At 32.8% G+C, this 20,327-nt stretch overlaps 3 protein-coding genes and 1 long non-coding RNA gene across 6 annotated transcripts; 2 read left to right on the top strand and 2 right to left on the bottom strand.

Moving 5' to 3' along the window:
* The first annotated feature begins 2,169 nt into the window (after window positions 1-2,169).
* Window positions 2,170-5,070, top strand: LOC103838824 (beta-glucosidase 44). The gene is made up of 12 exons (XM_009115275.3): window positions 2,170-2,466; window positions 2,594-2,652; window positions 2,759-2,834; window positions 2,908-2,979; window positions 3,090-3,177; window positions 3,284-3,536; window positions 3,649-3,764; window positions 3,873-4,093; window positions 4,180-4,211; window positions 4,295-4,397; window positions 4,507-4,687; window positions 4,785-5,070. Exons 1-12 carry the CDS (start codon window positions 2,220-2,222, stop codon window positions 4,879-4,881), a joined length of 1,545 nt encoding a protein of 514 aa, XP_009113523.1. The 5' UTR covers window positions 2,170-2,219; the 3' UTR covers window positions 4,882-5,070.
* A 2,273-nt stretch (window positions 5,071-7,343) lies between these two features.
* Window positions 7,344-8,765, bottom strand: LOC103838815 (receptor for activated C kinase 1C). The gene is made up of 2 exons (XM_009115267.3): window positions 7,797-8,765; window positions 7,344-7,639 (listed from the first exon to the last, which is right to left on the bottom strand). Exons 1-2 carry the CDS (start codon window positions 8,673-8,675, stop codon window positions 7,538-7,540), a joined length of 981 nt encoding a protein of 326 aa, XP_009113515.2. The 5' UTR covers window positions 8,676-8,765; the 3' UTR covers window positions 7,344-7,537.
* A 1,477-nt stretch (window positions 8,766-10,242) lies between these two features.
* Window positions 10,243-19,028, top strand: LOC103838808 (protein NRT1/ PTR FAMILY 2.3). 3 transcript variants are annotated; one of them, XM_033276693.1, is made up of 5 exons: window positions 10,243-10,453; window positions 16,961-17,019; window positions 17,112-17,329; window positions 17,406-17,944; window positions 18,021-19,028. In XM_033276693.1, the coding sequence occupies exons 3-5, from the start codon at window positions 17,126-17,128 to the stop codon at window positions 18,841-18,843; spliced, it is 1,566 nt and encodes a 521-aa protein (XP_033132584.1). In that variant the 5' UTR covers window positions 10,243-10,453; window positions 16,961-17,019; window positions 17,112-17,125; the 3' UTR covers window positions 18,844-19,028. The 3 variants fall into 3 exon arrangements, with proteins under 3 accessions (XP_033132584.1, XP_018509504.1, XP_018509501.1); XM_018653988.2 differs by lacking the exon at window positions 10,243-10,453 and adding an exon at window positions 16,000-16,768 and having other exon boundaries at window positions 16,961-17,041; XM_018653985.1 differs by lacking the exon at window positions 10,243-10,453 and adding an exon at window positions 16,763-16,796 and having other exon boundaries at window positions 16,961-17,041.
* On the bottom strand, window positions 12,398-14,545 carry LOC108869466. The gene is made up of 2 exons (XR_004450065.1): window positions 13,784-14,545; window positions 12,398-13,408 (listed from the first exon to the last, which is right to left on the bottom strand). It is a non-coding gene; the product is annotated as an uncharacterized LOC108869466 (long non-coding RNA).
* Window positions 19,029-20,327: the final 1,299 nt, after the last annotated feature.

Below are 20,327 nucleotides of genomic sequence, written 5' to 3'. Positions count from 1 at the left end.
ATATTTTAGATAACAATAACAATAATCCATATCGAGTATACAATCTTCTTCTGCTCGTGTTTAGTTAATCAAACATAAACCATATCGAGTATATAATCTTCTTATGCTCGTGTTATTATATACAGTTTTTATAGGTAGAGTTTATTTATATAGTGTTCTTTGTGAATCCATATTCGATTTTGGACAAAAAAATTTTCAATTGATTGTAAAACTGTCACAGAAGGTAAATTGATATTATAATTAAGTGACAAACTGACAACTCAACAAATCCTTTTTGTAATTATTATAAACTTAAGATTACAATTTTTTTAAAATATTTCTCTATTAATATATAAGGGATACACTGGTCATTGACATAAAGTCCGTAGAGGTGATATGCACATAACAAAGTGAGACACTGATCTTGAATCTCCACATTTTTAAAAACCAGTGTAATATATATATTGTTGTCTTGACTTGATGACCTCCAAAATTTAAGAATCATTATATACATAGCTCGGACATTAGACACACACGCTCATTTGAAACTATAGTGAAAACTCTATAAATTAATAATGTTGGGACTACACCAAAACTATAATTTTTTTATTAATTTATAGAGATATTAGTTTATCGACATACTAATTGAACCAAAAATTCAATTTGGAATTATAAAATTATATTATTTTATAGAGATTTTTAGTGTATATTAATTTGTAGAGTATTAATTTAAAGATGTTATACTGTATGTATAAACTTAGCGGATCATAATTTACAAGATCCAGTAATATTTTTGTGGGAAAACAAAAGACAAGAAGAATCCCTGTAATATTACTCCCATTGATTCGCAGCACGATAAAAACAAACAATGTCTGGACTGGAATCCTACGTACTACTATTCTTTAGTGTTGTTTTTTTTTTTTCGTTACATACTTATTTAATGAGATACGTACTTTGAAAATGTTATTATACGTTACATTAAAATGGATAATCACGTAAAACGTGTCAATAATTTTACCTTCCTCTGGCTTTTCCGCCTACTTGCTCTGTTTTTGATTGTATTGCTCTGTTTTTTTAATTGTGTGGCTCTGTTTCTGGTTTTATTTATAAGTTTATAACAAGCCGGATTTGAGTTTTGTTATACATTTAATTCATGTTTTCGTAAATTTTTTTCTTTCTGGATGAATAAATTTTAATTTTACAAAAAAACTTCTGATTTAACATTTATCAGAATTTGACAAAAAAGGTACTGAGTTTTGTATTTTAAACTTACTTATTTATGTAAAGATATTTTACCAAATTTTCCGTTGACCAAGAATCTTTACCAAATTTTGGAGATTTGTTGACGAAATTGTATATATTTTTTAGTCTAAAAATCTGAAACTGGTGGAACATCCACATTTTTTTTTTCATTTTATTCATCTTACAAATCAATTTTACTGTTTGTACAACAGTAAAAACCTTATAAATTAATATTTGATAAAATAATAGATATGATAAATAACTATATTTTTTTTCTGGTCTCTTGTTAAACCGATGTGAAATATAACATGATTCGTTAAAATAACGAAATAATAGTATTTAGAAAAGGTTTAGGTAAACATATAATCTCGTTAAAATCATAAATCAATAATTACTGTATATAATATTTTATATAAACATACATAAAACATTTTGTTGTTTATTTTCTTCTAAATAAATTTTATCTTTGATTTCTATTTCATTTTGTTAAACATCATATAAAAGTGTATTAATATAGTCAATATACATAAAATATATCAAATACTTTAATCAAAAAAATGAAATTTAAATTTATAAACTTCTATCAATATATAATATCGTGAATGAAATATTTTTCATTTTTCTAAATAATAACACTCTTAAAATGTAATTTCACAGAATAATTTTTTTAAATAAATTAATAAACTATAAAGTAATAAATTATCATAGTGCAAGTATTATTAATTTATAGAGTTTTAACTGTACTAGATTTTTCATAATATCCAACCTCCAAAAATATTACATAATCATAAACCATTAATATTTTAAAACCATAATTTAAATCAAACTATAATCTTATCCAAATGGTAAAGAATCACTCAATTACATCCTCACATATCTGTCAATCATTGTATTATTATTATTTTGAAAATAAAATCTTAAAAAGAGCCTATAAATAACCTTTAAAGACACACGAGTTGTATCATCCTCAAACAAACAGTCAGAACTCACTCACCACCATGAGACACCTCATTGCACCTCCGTGGCTTCTCTTTCTTCTTGCCCTCATCCTCCTCTGTTTTCTCAGTTCCGGCGAATCCTCACCGTTCGGAGAGAAGATTAAACTGGACACCGGCGGTCTAAGTAGACAGAGTTTTCCAAAGGACTTCTTGTTCGGAACAGCCACGTCAGCTTATCAAGTCGAAGGCGAAACTCATCAAGATGGTCGTGGCCCAAGCATTTGGGACGCCTTCGTCAAGATTCCTGGTAAACTACATTTCAAACATATTTTTCTTGTTTGCTTACATAATCATAATATCTTTTGTTTTTGAATGAAACAAATCATAATACCAATGATTGGTTAGTTAATAATGATATAAACAAAATTAAACAGGGACTATCGCCAAGAATGCCACGGCTGAGCTAACAGTGGATCAATATCATCGTTACAAGGTACTAAAGCGGCTGAGGTTAAGGATTCAAATACTTTTTTTGTAAGTGAATCATTATAAGTATGTATTTTATATTTACATGTGTGTTCATGATAATCACATTTCAGGAAGATGTGGATTTGATGAAGAAACTTAATTTCGATGCTTATAGATTTTCTATTTCATGGTCCAGAATATTCCCTGGTATATTAGTAATCATTTATGATTTATATTTTAGATCAAGATTCATGTATAACTTCAAGCTTTATGAATACAGAGGGAACCGGTAAAATCAACTGGAAAGGAGTTGATTATTACAACCGATTGATCGATTATTTGATCCAAAAAGGTATAAAATTATAACACATTCATATAAAACTGATTTTGATTAGAAAAAAATAATATAACGATTTTTTTTTTGAACACTATAATATAACGAATATATAATTGAATACCTAGGGATTACACCGTATGCAAATCTGTACCATTATGATCTTCCATTGGCTTTGGAAAAGAAGTATAAAGGCTTGCTTGGTAGACAAGTTGTGTAAGCACCAAGTTCTAACTACATATATACGCATACTCTTCTTGATCTCAAATGCAAATCAATAACCGGATTAAAGTTGTAATCTTTGATTGATGCAAATTTTCAGGAATGATTTTGCGGATTACGCAGAGTTTTGCTTCAATATATTTGGAGACAGAGTGAAAAACTGGATGACGTTTAATGAACCGCGTGTGGTAGCTGCCTTAGGTTATGATAATGGTATATTCGCACCGGGTAGATGCTCTAAATCATATGGAAACTGCACACAGGGGAACTCAGGTACTGAGCCATACATTGTTTCCCATCACCTTATCTTGGCCCATGCAGCAGCCGCCCAAAGATACCGCAAATATTACCAAGTAAACAACAACTTATAAGTGGATTTTTATTGGTGTGATGAAACATATATGACTCTTTTGTCGAACTAATTAGTAATTACTAAGTACTCGTTTTTTGTGTGAAAATTTTCAGGCGAAACAAAAAGGAAGAATTGGGATTCTTCTAGATTTCGTTTGGTATGAGCCGCTTACTAGAAGTAAAGCAGATTATCTTGCAGCTCAAAGGGCAAGAGACTTCCATATCGGATGGTAAATGTTTAAAGCGCTAAAACATCTAAATTACTCATGTTTTTCAATTACTCTTTTTTCTTTTCTTTTGGAGGCTTACAAGAATACACTTTTTAATAATGTTGGAAGGTTTATTCACCCAATAGTATACGGAGAGTATCCACAGACAATGCAGTATATCGTGAAAGATAGGCTTCCGAAATTTACAGAGGAGGAAGTGAAAATGGTGAAAGGTTCCATAGATTTCGTGGGAATAAACCAATACACAACTTATTTCATGTCAGATACTCATAACGCCACCATACCTAAGGAGCTGGGTTACCAACAAGATTGGAATGCTACTTTCGGGTGTAAGTTCTTGGAACATTCCATATGACTATTATCTGTAGATTTTGAGTTTTTATTTGCAATTCTTTTTTCGTTAATATACTTACAGATGCAAAGCTGGGGAAGCCAATCGGTCCAAGGGTGAGCTTTACATGACCTTTGCTGATGTTCTTTTAACTCTAATTAGTTAGTGAGTAAATTAAATTTAAATCCGTTTACCATAGGCGTACTCGTATTGGTTATACAACGTACCATGGGGAATGTACAAAGCCTTGATGTACATGAAGGAACATTACGGCAACCCAACTATGATTCTCTCCGAAAATGGTATAAAAGACACACAAATCTCTTACTATAGTTTTCTTTATTTTGTACTATTTTTCTAAAAAAAACTATAGAAGTATTGACGTCTAATAAATGTTATATACATTTATAGGTATGGATGATCCAGGCAACGTTACTCTAGCTCAAGGACTACACGACACAACGAGAATCAAGTACTATAAAGATTACTTAACTCAACTTAAGAAAGCTGTGGATGATGGAGCCAATGTGAAGGGATATTTCGCTTGGTCATTGCTTGATAATTTCGAATGGCTGTCAGGATATACTTCAAGGTATACGCTAGTTAAGTTAAATCAATGATTATGTGCGATATTTCTGAGGACATGGAAGCATTGTTGTTTATGTATTTTTTTTTTCTTTATTGTAAAGGTTCGGGATCGTCTATGTTGATTACAAGACCCTGAAGAGGTACCCTAAGATGTCTGCACAATGGTTTATGCAACTTCTGAATCGAAACAAGAAATGATCTCGCATGCGTTCATGGATGCATTTAGATTGTAAGGTTCGGAGTTGATCGTTTGAAGAGTTTATGGTCGTTTTGGTCAGTTTGTTGTCTATTATAAGGAATGAATTGTACCTTGAACTATATCCTTCTTTGACGTTTCAACGCAAATAATAAAAGGTTCAATTAGCAAAAAATTTGCATTTTGCCACTCTTACAACTTTCAAAAAATTGAAGCTCATATATGGAGTATATTTCAATATGTTATATTTTGTTTCATTTCTTTTGAATTTCTTTTTACAAGTTTTAAAGTAGATGTTATATATTTATTTGAAAATTTATGCCTTATTTTCGTATTATGCAACACGAGTTTTATTTGGTTGACTAAAAAAATGTAAGGAAATGATAGGCTGTTAAGCTATTCGTCAAATTCACATATTTTTTTCCGGCAATCCACATATATTACCCTTTTTTTTCTGGAACTAAGGCAATCTCCAACCACGACACCAAATATGATGTAAAAATTACATCAAATTTGGTGTTTTGGTGTCATATTTTTTGTGTCATCTCCAACTATGACACCAAATATTACACCAAAAGTAATATTATATATTATTAATGTTTTTCAGTTTTAATAATTTTATTTTTATTTATAATTGATAGATAATTATTTATCACACATAGATATTATATTTGTTAAAATTTTGTAATTTTACGTTTATATAATTTATTTATATTTATATTTCGGTTTAACAATATTATACTTTTATGTATTTAATGTATATATATATATTAAAAATTACAAACTATTATTTATGAAAGTTTAATTAATATGCATTTTCGGTTTAACAATATTATACAAAATAATATATGTATTTAATGTATATATATATTAAAATATGAATTTTCGGTTTAACAATATTATACAAAATAATATATTTATTTTATGTTTTGAGTTTATTATTTCAAATTTAATATGCATTTTAATCTTATCCAGCCTATAGTATTAAAAATAAAGTATAAAGTTCAATGATATTTTATTTTAATAATATAAAATATTACCATTTAGTGATTTCTTACTTAAAAATAAAATAAAAAAATTTAATTTATAAAACTAATTAAAAAGTACAAATAATACAATATTTATGTTTAGTTACAAATTTGAAGTAATTAAAAATAATAATTGAGCTATATTATTAAATGTAAAAAATAAAATATGTATATTAAATATTTAGTGTGATGAATAGTATTACACCAAATTTACTTTACACCAAATTTAGTGGGATGGTGTAATTTTTAGTGTCCCATTAGAGATGAACTTACACCAAATTTAGTGTTTTACTGACCCATCGGAGTCGGTCTAACAGAGTAACACACAAAAGCGACATATAGGTAACCATTTTCTTTACCAGGCTGTGATTCTGCTATGAAATTTCCCGAGATTATGATTTCAGTTTATGTCGTTGTAGAGAACGTTTCGTCATTGACTGCACCATCGATCGAAACATGCATATTTGTAATTCATGATATTAAACGATATCGTTTTCGGGTTTTGTTTAGGTTTCGTTACAGTGTGTTGAAGCCTTGAAGGTATGACGGAGATGGACATTGACGAGATAGAGGCTGCTACGGAGATCGATCTATACGATATATATAGGAGAGCCTTTTCTCCAAAGGTTTTGTAGGAAAGCTGCTACGTCGTTCTTTGAAGAGTATGGACTCATAAGTCATCAGCTCAACTCCTACAACTTCTTCGTTCAACACGGGCGTCAGATCGTGTTTGAGTCTTTCGGTGAGTTGCTTGTGGAGTCGTCGTTTGACCCAACGCAGAACAAGGACCATGAGTGGAGATACGCGACTGTGAAGTTCAGAGAAGCCCACTTTCGATACAGATGGTGGCAAGGTGCTTGAGTTACTTCCATCGCATGCGTTCACTCATATTCATAGGCCCAACTTTCTACCAGCACTTAACCACATGGCAGAGGACAAAGTCAAGTTTAGGAATACTGGACCAGTACACCCGCTCACTCGCCAGCCAGTTACAGACAGAAACAGGTTTGGTGGAATCAAGTTTGGAGAAATCGAGCGAGACTGCCTAATTGCTCACGGTGCTTCAGCTAACATGCACGAGCGTCTCTTCAGTCTTAAGTGATTCTTCACAGATGTACATATGCAGGAACCGTAATGTGATAGAGAGGGCGGCAAGCAGTGGAAGAAGGATCAGAGGACCATACTGTAGGCTATGCGAATCTTCAGACTATGTGGTGATGGTGAATGTGCCTTATGGAGCTAAGCTTTTGTATCAGGAACTATTCAGTATGGGTATTAATTGTTCTCAACTTCGATACCATGCTCTGCTGATTGTCCCAGTCTCTTATGTTTATAAATTATAGGCTAATAATAAGTATGTATGGCGTAGAGACATAGACCATGTCTTGAGAACTTTGATTTGCTAGTAAGAATGGTATTCTTAAAATATGCTGTCTACAACAGCTTGCTGTTTTACTGGCGGTGGAAATGAAGAATGGAGAGGAGTCACATTCTTATGGAAGGAATTAAACAAAAATTGCCAAAATATAAAGGTCTGGGAGGGGTTTATAAATAAGACAACTTCAAAACAATCGAGCCTAGAAAAACTGGAGAAAACAAAGACAGCCAAAGTTCTCTGACACTCATGTCTCTAGTAACGACCAATACCCCAGACCCTGACAACTCCATCAGTGTAACCACTGAACAATGTGCTTCCATCTGCACTCCAGTTCAAGCTTGTGCAGTAGTTCACCTGCATTTTTTTCCCATTATACCAATTTTAGTTAATAAAAGTCTCAGACATAACTAAAGAGTTATGTTGGAAAATGGTTCCTCTAATCTACGTAAGCCACTCCTAACCAAAATTTCAACTTTGGTGCAATCCCAATTAAATGAACAACGACACGTACCTTCTTCTGGTTACCAGTTCCGACACCACCATCACACTTCTCAGCCTCAGCCTTAAGATCAACCTTCAACTCATCAACAACACTCTTACTCTCAAGATCCCAAATCTTAATACTACTCTCCGTCGCAGCACACAGCCAGTACCTATTCGGACTGAAACAAAGCGAGTGAATAATCGATCCACCCTCAAGAGAATACAACTTCTTCCCCTCAGCCAAATCCCACAACAATATCACACCGTCTTTCCCGCCACTCGCACACAAAGAACCATCAGGCGAAACCGCCACAGTGTTGAGGTAACCAGAGTGCCCCGCGAGAGAGCTCTTCAGCTTACAGTTCTGCAAATTCCACACCTTCACGGTCTTATCCCACGACGCGGAGACAATGGTGGGGACAAGCGTGTTGGGGCTAAACCTCACACAGCTAATCCAATCCTTATGACCATCAGCTTCCGAGATCGTGTACTTACACTCACCGAGCGTGTTCCAGAGCTTGATCGTGCGGTCACGAGAGGCGGACACGATCTGACGGTTGTCGACGGAGAAGGCCACGGAGAGGACGTCTTTCGTGTGTCCGACGAATCTGCGAGTGGAGACGCCGGTGGCTAGGTCCCAGAGACGGAGCTCGCCGTCCCAGCTTCCGGAGAGGGCGAACTGGCCGTCGGAGGAGAGGACCACGTCTTCGACGAAGTGAGAGTGGCCTGTGAGGCGGCGCTGCGCGACGCCGTAGGACTTTTCGTCCTTGGTGAGTTTCCAGAGGATGATGGATTTGTCGCGGGATGACGTGACGATGATGTCGGAGTTGTCGATCGGTGTGGCGATGGCGGTGACCATGTCGGTGTGGGCGCGCATTGTGCCCTTGAGTACGAGTCCCTCGGCCATTGTTAAGGTATTGGGAGAGAGAGACTCTTTTAGGGTTTTTTTTTCTTCTTCTGATGAAAATCTGAAAATGGCGTGAGGGAGGAGGATGAGTGTAGTGAAGGTATTTATACTTAGGGTTTGGTGCGGTTTCAGCGAGGAGGCTATACTTAAATGGGCCTAAGTTGGATTATATGGGCCTTTAATGAACTAGTCCCTTAAAGGCATCACCATTTTATTCTACAGTTTTAATTGTGTGCAAGACAGAAATCTCTCCATCCTTTGACTTGATTTTCCTGGATAACTTGAGAGGCTTTTGGCTATCTTCTATGTCGACCAATTAATATCCTTCCCTCTGTTATGTCAACAGTTTGCACCATTTTTTTTTTTGAAACTAGTGTTTGCACCATTTTTTTCATTTTATTTCCGATGCTCTTTAGATTGTTGTCAGTCCATAGATGAAGTGGTAGGCCGGTTAGTTGGATCCAGAAAGAGATTTTCCATGAATAGTCCTCATCAACAATAGGTCCCCACTTCCCAACGAACCAAATCTATTATATTTCGTTTATGTAAGACATGCAAAAATGAATAAGATTAGCGTTTTCTTTATGAACTTTTAGAGATTTTTGTTTTTGTATTTGGAAGTTCAATAATAATATTAGTATTTAGGTCTTGATAACTCATCAAATCTTTTTTCTTAGAGAAGTTCTTTGTTCCTCTGCCATAGAAACCAGAGGCCACTTGTTTATTACTTGTCAGTATAGTTTCAGTGTGTGGCTGGAGGTGTTTAGGCGTTGTCGTTCTTCCGCGAGACGTTTTACAAATTGGGCTGAACTTCTGTCTTGGATCCGATCATCCTCTTCAAAAAAGGTGACTCTACTTCGCAAGCTAGCAAGTTAATCGGTGGTGTTTCACCTGTGGAAGCAAAGGAATAACGTCGTCCACAGCAAAATCCGGCTTCCGGCTCCAATGATGTTCCAAGCTATCGATAAAGAGATGCGGAACATTATTTCTGCTAGAAGATCTCGCAAAAGATTCAGGTCCTTAATGCAAGTGTGGTTGAGATGATAGTGTAACATGTTTTGCTTATTGCTTGCTTATTGTTCCAACTTGTTTTTATTTCTTTTTGCCAGGTTGGAACAGATCTTAGATTATTATTTTGTAGAATCTTCAATTATTTATGATATTTACAGTTTAGCAAAAAAGAAGTTCGTTGGGTATTAAACGAACAAACTTTTGAGGGTCAACATAATTAATAGTATAGATTGTTATCAAAAGAATTAGGTTACATGGATTGGTATTGCTAATGTATCATTAATCATGTTTATCTTTGCTATTTTCCGCTGTAAAAATACCATTAGTTTCTCATTATTATTGTTTTGTCATATTCTTCTATAATGTACTGTAATTTAATAAAACTGTGTTAAACAAAAGAGTGGATTCGCGTTAATTATCATTTCCCTCCCGTTCATATTGGTAAGAATCATAGTACTCCTCTAAGAGGCACCAACCAAATGTTTGAAAACGACAACAGAGCATAAATGTGAAAGAGTGGGTTAGGTATTATTTGGATGACAGCTGAGAACGTTTCAATGGAAAAAAATTATTCTGAATTTCCTTATATATAGTTTTTAAGAATTATCTATTTTTTTGTCGTCAAAAAGAAAAGAATTATCTATTTATCATACACGTTTCACGTTTGTTCTGCTTTCTCAGTGCTCTGCAATGGCAACTTTTTTTTTTTGTAACTTTCTGCAATGGCATCTTGAAACACTATATGTGGCTGTGAGCCCTGTGTCTTCGTAAGTATATTGATTAAATTATATAAAAGATATCTTATATATTAAAAGAGTTTAAGAGTAGTCACGGCCTTAACTCGTGTGCAATTTTTTTATTAAAAATGGACCAATTACTAGAAAATCATGTTACATTTAATTTCTAATCTTATCATTATCATAGATTTAAATAACTCACTTTCTAGATTATAGGAACTAAATAATATGTCTACTAGATTATAGAAACTAAATAATTATCAACCTTTCAAGAAAAAACCGTGATTTCGAAACAACCAATTCAATATAAAAAAATATACGATAAAATTATTATGTTTTAAAAAATGATAGACACACCTCATATATTATACTAATATATACCAATGTAGAATTGAAAACAAAATGTTTATATAAAAATAAATGAAAATAAACTCTCGCGCAGTTGCGTAGGTCGAGATCTAGTCTTATATATTAAAATAAAAGTTACAGTGGATACCCTAAAAGCGTTTTGTTGGAAAGTGCGATGTTTCCCGAAGATAAAGCATTTCTTATGGCAACTTCTCTCAGGATGTATAGCGGCTATGAAAAATCTAAAGTCGAGAGGGATACAAGGGGATATATGTTGTGCTCGTTGCGGCGACCCGGAGGAATCAATAAACCATGTGTTCTTTGAATGCCCTCCAACACGTCAAGTGTGGGCATTATTCAAGATACCATCGCCTCCCAATATTTTTCCTATTAGCTCCTTTTTCGCTAATATGGATCATCTTTTTTGGCGGGTTAACCTAAGATGGAGGATCATCAATTTGCCTGGATATTATGGTATATATGGAAGAGAAGGAATAATAAAGTTTTCAGTAATTGGGATATAGATCCAAGGAAACACTTCAAAAAACAAAATTAGAATCATCGCTATGGGCTGAGGCGCAGGTAGCACGTGATCCAACGAGGGGGCACCAGGTACAACCTAGTTCCACTTTAGTAACCCAAGGAACATGGTGTTTCATAGATGGATCATGGAAGGATAAGGAGGTTTTTTCCGGCCAAGGCTGGTATAGTACTTTGCCGGGTTTTGATGGTTTATTAGGGGCAAAAAATGTCAGAGCAAGTCTTTCACCCCTGCATTCGGAGGTGGAAGCATTAATTTGGGCAATGGAATGTATAAAGAACTTAAGACAGTTTCAAGTAACATTTGCAACGGATTGTTCTCAGCTGGTGAAGATGGTTTCGGAACCAGAGGAATGACCAGCATTTGAAAGCTACTTAGAAGATATTAAGGTTTTAAGAGGAAGTTTTCTAAACTCAGACATCGTTCATGTTCTCCGAACGGAGAATAAACGGGCGGATAGCTTAGCACGCAGTGGTAGGAAACAAACGTTCTTCGTCGTTCACATGGATGCGGAGTTACCAATTTGGTTTACAGAGTCAACATGAGTCTGCTGTCAAAAAAAAAAAGAAGTCATGACTTCTTTCATGTGTAATTTTTTTTTAATTTGGACCATCACTTAGAAATCTTATTAAATGTATTTTATTAAGACTAATAATACATAGAATCTTTAAAATACTTTAATCATAATATCTTTTGATATCTTTTCATTTTAAATATAAATATATTTACTTTAAAATTCTAACAAATCTATACTATTAAAGCAGAATCCCTCCTAGGATTCTGCCCCTGTCTTTTCAACTTATTTACCACCAAATGCCATTCCTTTTAATTTTTTTTTTACAAATCGTCAATTACTTAAGGCCCATGCCGAATGCATACTATAAAGGCCCAAACCGTATGCATACCTGAATAATCCTTATTTTTTAAAACATCATCAATGCCCTATAACATGAAACCATCTTCATCTTTTTTCAAACCCTATACCCTAAAATGAAAAGGCTTAAAAGATGAAAAAAAACTTACAAACAACGCACGTGTGCAAATAAAAATAAAAATATGACTTATTTATACTAATAATATTTTTCAAACCTTATACCCTAACGTATTCATACGCATTCTCATGTTTTTTACAGATAAAGATTTTTAAAACATAACCTAATGGTTAGTTTATTCAATTATTTTAAAAATTAACCAATCCCATATCTAATAGATACGGTTTATTTTAAAATAACTGATTGTTTTTTCCTAATATAGAGTTTCGATACCATATCTATTGTAACTATAATTTTAACAACATAATATTCCCTATAAGATTTTCCGATTAAAAGGTGGAAGGTATGTAGCGCCTACAATCACGGTGCAAATAAATGTATAACCAAATTTAGAAAATGAAGATACACAGAGGCTACATTCAAAGTTCAGAAATATCTTCCTATAATCTAGATTGCGTGTAACTTACTCACAGAATATATTTTAAACATTTCTGGTAACTGCATTTAGTACTATTAACGATAAAGATCTCGCAAATATTTAGAGTAGCCTACAAGTTTTCAAATAACCTAATCTACTCTTCCTATAACCTCTTCCTATTATAAATACCCACGCCTCATCCTAAAACACTCATACCGCAAAACCAAAAGAATGGCTTCTAAAGCGCTCAACAACACAGCAAATGATTCTACTGAACAAATCACCGCCATCAGCGACTTGAAGCCAAAGCACACTACTAAAATGGTTCATGTCAAGGTTTCTACATTCCTGGTCACAAAACATCAATCAGGGGGGGGGGGGGGGGGGGGGGGGGGGGGGAAACCATGGAATTCATATTGGCTGATGAGAATGTAAGCAATCCAAACTTTTTCAATAGAATAGTGTTTTTTTTAAAAAAATTGTGTAACTTGAGCATTGATATTAAATGATGTTAATATTTCTATTTTATTTAATTGTAACATGTACAAGGGGCATAAAATCCATGCAAGCTGCAAAAAGACTTACTTTGAGAGTAAAGGAAGACTTCTTCTGGTTGGAGTATGGCGCAACATCAGAAACTTCCAAGTCAGGCCTGCTGGAGGAGCATATCGCACAACAAACCATATCTGCAAGATTTCATTTAATCAAGCAACAGTCGTTAGTTGGTCCAATTTCATGAATGATGACTTATATCTTAATTTGGTCGATTTTCAAAGCGTTCTATCTGGAACTCTTGATGAAAAATACCTAATAGGTAAATACGTAATGGATAGCTTCTGCAATTAAATTGTGTACTTGCTACATTTAATAACTTTTCAATGTTTTATAAACAGATGTGCTGGGCCAAGTTTTGGATTGTGGTATGCTGTCGAAACTATTCAATGTGCTGGTGGAAACCAGCGTAAAAAACTAGAGTTCACCCTAAGAGACATCAAGTAATTTTTTCTGTCATCTAAATTCAATCCAATCAATTATTTTCGAGTGACATAATCACAACTAACCTCGCTTTTTTTACTTGTGAGGTAGTGATTCAAGAATACCATGCTGTATTTGGGGCAAGTTAACCGACACTCTCCATTCTGCCTGCAATCAAGACGATGGTTTGGTTACTTTGCTTCTGAGGTTTGCAAAAATTGGAAAGTTTAGAGGTACATATTTGAACTCCTATAGATTTCGTTAAAAAAATAACAATTATTATATACATAAGCCTGTCTAATATCTAATCTACTAAATCGTATCCACAACAGGAGAAGTACAAATCTCTAACTCCTTTGATGCTTCTCAAATAATCATCAACCCTGCAATACCAGACGCAGAAGCATTTAAAGATATGTAAGGGGATGATCTTTTGTTTATTTTACAGTAGTTATTTGTCTATCATACTAACTTTGAGAGTATATTTTTGTAAGGGATACTGGGGATGACAAAACTCTAATGCCGTATGAAAGTAATAAGGACAGTCAAGAGTACATCAAGAAGTAAAATATGTCTGATAATATTAAAAAAACCCACTTAATATTTGAACTCTTTCAAAACCTCTCAACTATTAATACATATATATATATATATGTATACATCTATACTATTATATTAGCATCAAGATTATATATTTTTATATTTATATATAGTTACTTATCATCCTAATTATATAAAACCACTACTAAAAATATAACATAAAACACTGATTAAAAAATATACATGTTATACATGTTATAAATAAAATATATTTCAAAATAAGATAATCCCGCGCTTTGAAAGCGCGGGTCAAAATCTAGTATATATTATTAAAGTTGAAGTACACATTGAGATTGTTTGGTAATATATATATTAGTTAAAAAAATAATACTGTTTGGAGAGCAGTAAATTAGAAACAAAATAATAGGCTTATGCTACTAAAAAAATAATGGGTTTATGCTAATAAAAAAAATTGGAAGTCAATTATATTATATTAAAAAGTAATGGGTCTATGTTACTTGATATATATATATTCAAATCAAAATAATAATTTAAAATTGATTTATATCAAAAAATTATTCAAAAATATAAATAGATTCAAAATTTGATTTTTACTAACATATTTTTCAATAACTATTATAAAAATGTTTTCAATATATATAAGAAAAATACAACACAAAGCCCAATTTCAAACACCAACTTAAATTATGGTTTTTATATTTCACATTAAATTTTAAAATATAATATATGTGATTATTTATATGATTGTACGTATACAATATTATTAATTATAAGAAAACTTATTTGATGGTACATATAAAATACGATTAATTATATGATAAGACATATTTTGTAACCTATGATGACACATATAGGATATATATATATATATATATATATATATATATATAATAGTGATTAGGGGTTTTTGGATCTTTTTGGGATTTCGTGTTCAGTTCAGATCTTTTCGGATTTGGTTCGGATTTGGATAACCAATTTAAATAGGTTTGGTTTAAATACTTGGATAGAGAATTAATAATTATTTAAGTATTTTTGGAGTTTTGAGTATTTTTTAACTATTTAAGATATTTACATTTGATTATTTGTATATATTTTCAAGAGTTTATGTGAACTTAAAAGTATCATATATATTATGGATGTTTTAATATATATTAAATCTAAAAATAATTAATATATATAAGTATATAAATCTATTTTGGATACCCAAAATACTTCGGTTCGGATCGGATTAGGTTTCAGTTCTTCAAATACCAAAATTTTGAATAATTCGGATATTTAATCAATTCCGGTTCGGATTTAGTACTACTTATTCGGATTGGAATCGGTTTGATTCTTCGAATTCGAGTTTTTTGTCCAACCCTAAATAGTGACATAAAAATCAAATAGCATCATATTTTTTTTTAAAAATACACCCGCACGTCCGTGCGGGTCAAAATCTAGTTTGTTTTAAAAGATTTCTACAAGATCTTCGTTTTCAAAATTATATTTAAATATTTTCACTATGTTCGAAATTAGTTTGAAATATTATTATACATAAATAAATTCAGTAATCGTTTATAAAATGAATAATTCTATAATATTTATATATTATATAATCATAATTGAGCTAAATATAATAAAATTGTATTAAATTTATAAATTTTATATATTTTATTTTTGTAAGTATAAAATATTTATGTTCAAAAATAAAATCTAATACATTGATAAGATGGGTTAACATTAGCAAACTATATAATACATGTATAAATACAATTATAGTCATGATCATGTTAAAATACAATTATTATACTTAAATAAATATGATAAATGTATATTCAATTGATAAATTTATAAATTTTATTTTCATAAATATAAATTATTTATTTTAAAAATATAATATGATGATAAAACAGCTTAAAATGAGCAAACCATATAATACATGTCAAAAAATAAACATATCTTGGACTTTTGTATATACAATAATATATTATTTAAAATGAATAAGCATAAAATATTAGTAAAAGGAAATACAACTTTGAAACACGGGCCAGAATTTAGTATAAATTAAATACAAAATAATTTTCAAATATATTTTCTCATGAATATATTATTAATTTGCTTAATAACTAAATGCAAATGCAATAAGATAAATATATAATAAAAACGAAAATACATACGGTTTTAAACAATTGATTAATTATAACATGTAAATTATAAAATTATTGTATTTGAAATATTTATATAAACATTTAAATATATAATTAACATTAAAAATATATACCACTGATGTTTAAAAACAATAATTTATGTATAGAAAATTGAAAACAAACATCTGCATGGTTTCGCGGATCAAAATCTAGTTGGAACTAAGACAAACGGACTTGAACACTATATGTCGTGAGTCTCGTGTCTTTGTAATTATATTGGTTAGTTTATACAAAGACTATTCGAAGTGGATTCTGATGACCATTAAAGATCAGACAAATCCTTTTTGGGCTGGTTCACAGATCTGATTTCAGAATAGAACATAAGTAGGTGGAATGTCAGAACATGATTTTGGTAGTTTAGGGACTAAAGAATATCATTACTAAATCATTGCACCAACATAATTATTATGCATTTGCTTATAAATATACAGATTTTTTATCTGCAACATCACACGCACACAAATATCAAAGATACTTTCTGATTCCTCCTCTTGTTCTCTTCCATGGCTGGTCCAGTTTCGGATGATACAGAAGCGCAGTACGCTGGAGATACAAGCAGCAAGCGCGGTGGCTGGATAACTTTACCGTTCATGATGGGTTTGTGTGTTTTTTGTTTTTATTTTTTTGAAGGCAAGACAGCAACTTATGTTAAATGTATGTGGTGCAGCTACATTGTTAGGTATGTCCATAACTTCTTTCGGATGGGTACTGAACTTGATCGTCTTCTTGATCGAGGAATTCAACATCAAGAACATCGCTGCTGCTCAGATTTCAAACATTGTCAATGGATGCCTCAGCATGCTGCCACTTGTAGCAGCCATTTTAGCTGATTCTTTCTTTGGAAACATTGTCGTCATCTCGGCTTCTACTTTTATCTCGCTGACTGTTAGTCCAAAACTCTTCTATGTTGTTAATTTCTTATACATAAAGATTAAAGGAGTTTTAAACATTTTTTAATTAGGGCATTCTTCTCCTGACGCTGATCGCATATTTGGACTTATTGAAACCTAGACCGTGTGAAACCGGATCAAATCTATGTCAGTCTCCATCGGAACTCCAGCTTGGGATCTTGTATACAGCCTTAGTTCTAGTAACCAGTGGAGCAGGTGGGACACGGTTCACCTTGGCATCCGCGGGTGCAAACCAATACGAGAAACCTAAGGATCAAGGAAGCTTCTTCAACTGGTACTTTCTCACACTATATGCTGGGGCTATTACCGGGGCAACAGCGATTGTATACACACAGGACAATGCTAGCTGGAAACTTGGGTTTGGCCTCTGCGCTGCTGCAAATTTGGTAAGTTTCATTGTTTTCCTCTGCGGGAAGAGAGTCTACAAGCATGAGAAACCCATGGGAAGTCCTTTCAAAAGCCTGATCAGTGTTGTAGTCGCTGCTACACTGAAAAGAAAGGCTGTCATTTCATCCAACGAAGAAGACTATCACCGTGGCCTTGGAGAAAAAGACAAGACTTCTCCTGCACTGCCCTCCAAGAGCTATAGGTGAAAACAATTTTTTTTTTTTTTTTTGGATACCAGGAGGTTCGGGAAACTGAAAGAGGTTTACTTACATGTGCAGGTTCTTGAATCGTGCAGCCTTGAAAACCGAAGAAGATTTAAATCATAAAGACGGCCCAGTTAACAACATCTGGAGGCTATGCACTGTTCAGGAAGTAGAAGATTTCAAAGCCATTCTCCGACTTGTTCCTCTGTGGGTATCCATAATATTTGTTGGTACTCCAATAGCGATGCAAACAAGCTTAATAGTACTCCAAGCTCTAGTCATGGACCGTGGGCTTGGTCCTCACTTCAAAGTCCCGGCTGGCTCCCTCCAAGTCGTAATAATGATCTCTGCATCCACCTTTATCATAATGAACAACTGGCTTGTCTATCCCATGTACCAGAAGATTACCAAGAAGCGGCTAACACCGCTTCAAAAAGTCGGGATAGGCCAGGTGTTCACCATCCTAAGCATGGTAGTCTCTGCGGTTGTGGAAGCAAAGAGGCTGAAATCAGTTGAAAACAACGGACATCCCATGTCAGTGCTATGGCTGTTTCCTCCTCTAGTTATAGTGGGGATAGGCGAGGCCTTCCATTTTCCGGGAAATACTGAATTGTTCTATGGAGAATTCCCAGAGTCTCTGAGGAACACTGCAACTTCATTGACCTCACTGGTGATTGGAATCTCTTTCTATCTGAGCACAGCTCTGATAGATCTGATCCAAAGGACCACCAAGTGGTTACCAAATGACATTAACAGCGGAAGAGTTGACAATGTTTACTGGGTTCTAGTCGTTGCCGGAGTCTTGAATTTCGGATATTTTCTCGTCTGCTCTTGGTTCTACAAATACAGAAATCTCGGAGGTGACAATGAACTAGATCCTAAAGATGTTTCAACCTAAGACAGACAACATGTAGCATGCTCTTGTTTAACTTATGTGTCTGTTATTTGCAAGTGTGTTTTTGTTTAATCAAACTGATGTCTTCAGTTTTATCTAATTTGTTGCATGCTCCTTTTTCCCGTGTTTACTATCCCTGATGTTTTGTATATTTTTAGCTAAGATGTATAAAAATATTTCAATTAGAAGTCGAAACCTAGTAAACATAATGAACAGACATTGCCACCACAAGAGGACACAACATAATTATTTAAAATCCTAAAGATCCAAATCATCTAGGCAACTTAACTTTTATTTAAGGATTTTTCTGTGAACACACACAAAGTAAACATAACTCCTACGTACCCTGTTCTCTGGCATGACACAAAAGTGCATCACTCTTGCGATCCAAGCAACAACAACGGCAATTGGATATCATTACCGTTCATAGCAGGATATCATTTCCGTTCATAGCAGGTTACGATGTTCCATATTTTGCTAATCGTATGGACAATGTGAGACTCACTATTACATAATCCAAACTAACATATTCTAAACCTTTAAATGTTGGTTATGTTTGCAAGTGTACGTATATTGTAGCTACTTTTTTTTTTTTAGATCGTTTTTATCATTGCTATATCAAGAATAAGCCATGGTCATTCGGTTTAATTATTTTGGTTCTAGAAGTTTAGGATCCGTTCAAATATAGAAAATTTAGTTCAGTTTGGGTTATTTTGGTTTCCGGTTCTGTTCAGATAACAAAGTTGGAAACCGTCTAATATCAGAAGTAATTTTGGATCCTATTCAATTCCGATTCTTTGTTTAATTCTGGTTGAAAAGTCAAAAATTTAGATTTCTCGAATTAAATATTACATTTTTGGGGTTTTCGAATAAATATTTGAATATTCTAGAAAATTTCAAATATTTCAGACATAAAGTATGAGAGGTAGGCATTCGGATACCAGATTTGATTCAGGTCTATTCGGATTTTCAAGGTTAAAAATTTTGATCACATTTGGGTATTTATGAATTTCGGTTCGTGTTCAGTTCTGATCTTTACGGGTATTGGGAGAGACCCTAAGTGTCTATTATGTTCTCTCTATTTCATTTTAGTTGTCGTTTTAAACTTGTGCACACAAATTAAAATGTATATTTAATTTTGTATATTTACTAAATAAAAATATCATTACCAATACACCTAACTACATTTCAACTAATAGAAAAATAAATTAGGATATAAAATCAATAAATGTAGCATTAAAATTATAAAACGACACTTATTTTGAAACAAAAATTATACTCTATAATGACAATTAAAAAGAAACGGAGGAAATATAATCTATTCAATAATACTAAGTGTGTTTTTATGGGGCCAACCAAATTAGTTGGTAAGATATATCAAAAAAATTATAAGAAAAATAAATGAACACATTTTTATTGAGCATAAAGAATCTATACAATTGCTTACAAAAAATCATAGTTGGACCATTACATTATTTATCTTCCTA

The sequence above is a fragment of the Brassica rapa genome, chromosome A01, assembly GCF_000309985.2.
Source record: "Brassica rapa cultivar Chiifu-401-42 chromosome A01, CAAS_Brap_v3.01, whole genome shotgun sequence".
In the NCBI taxonomy this organism is placed as follows: Eukaryota; Viridiplantae; Streptophyta; class Magnoliopsida; order Brassicales; family Brassicaceae; genus Brassica; species Brassica rapa.
The sequence above is the reverse complement of the archived record's forward strand: the minus strand, read 5'-3'. Positions and strand labels throughout refer to the sequence as shown.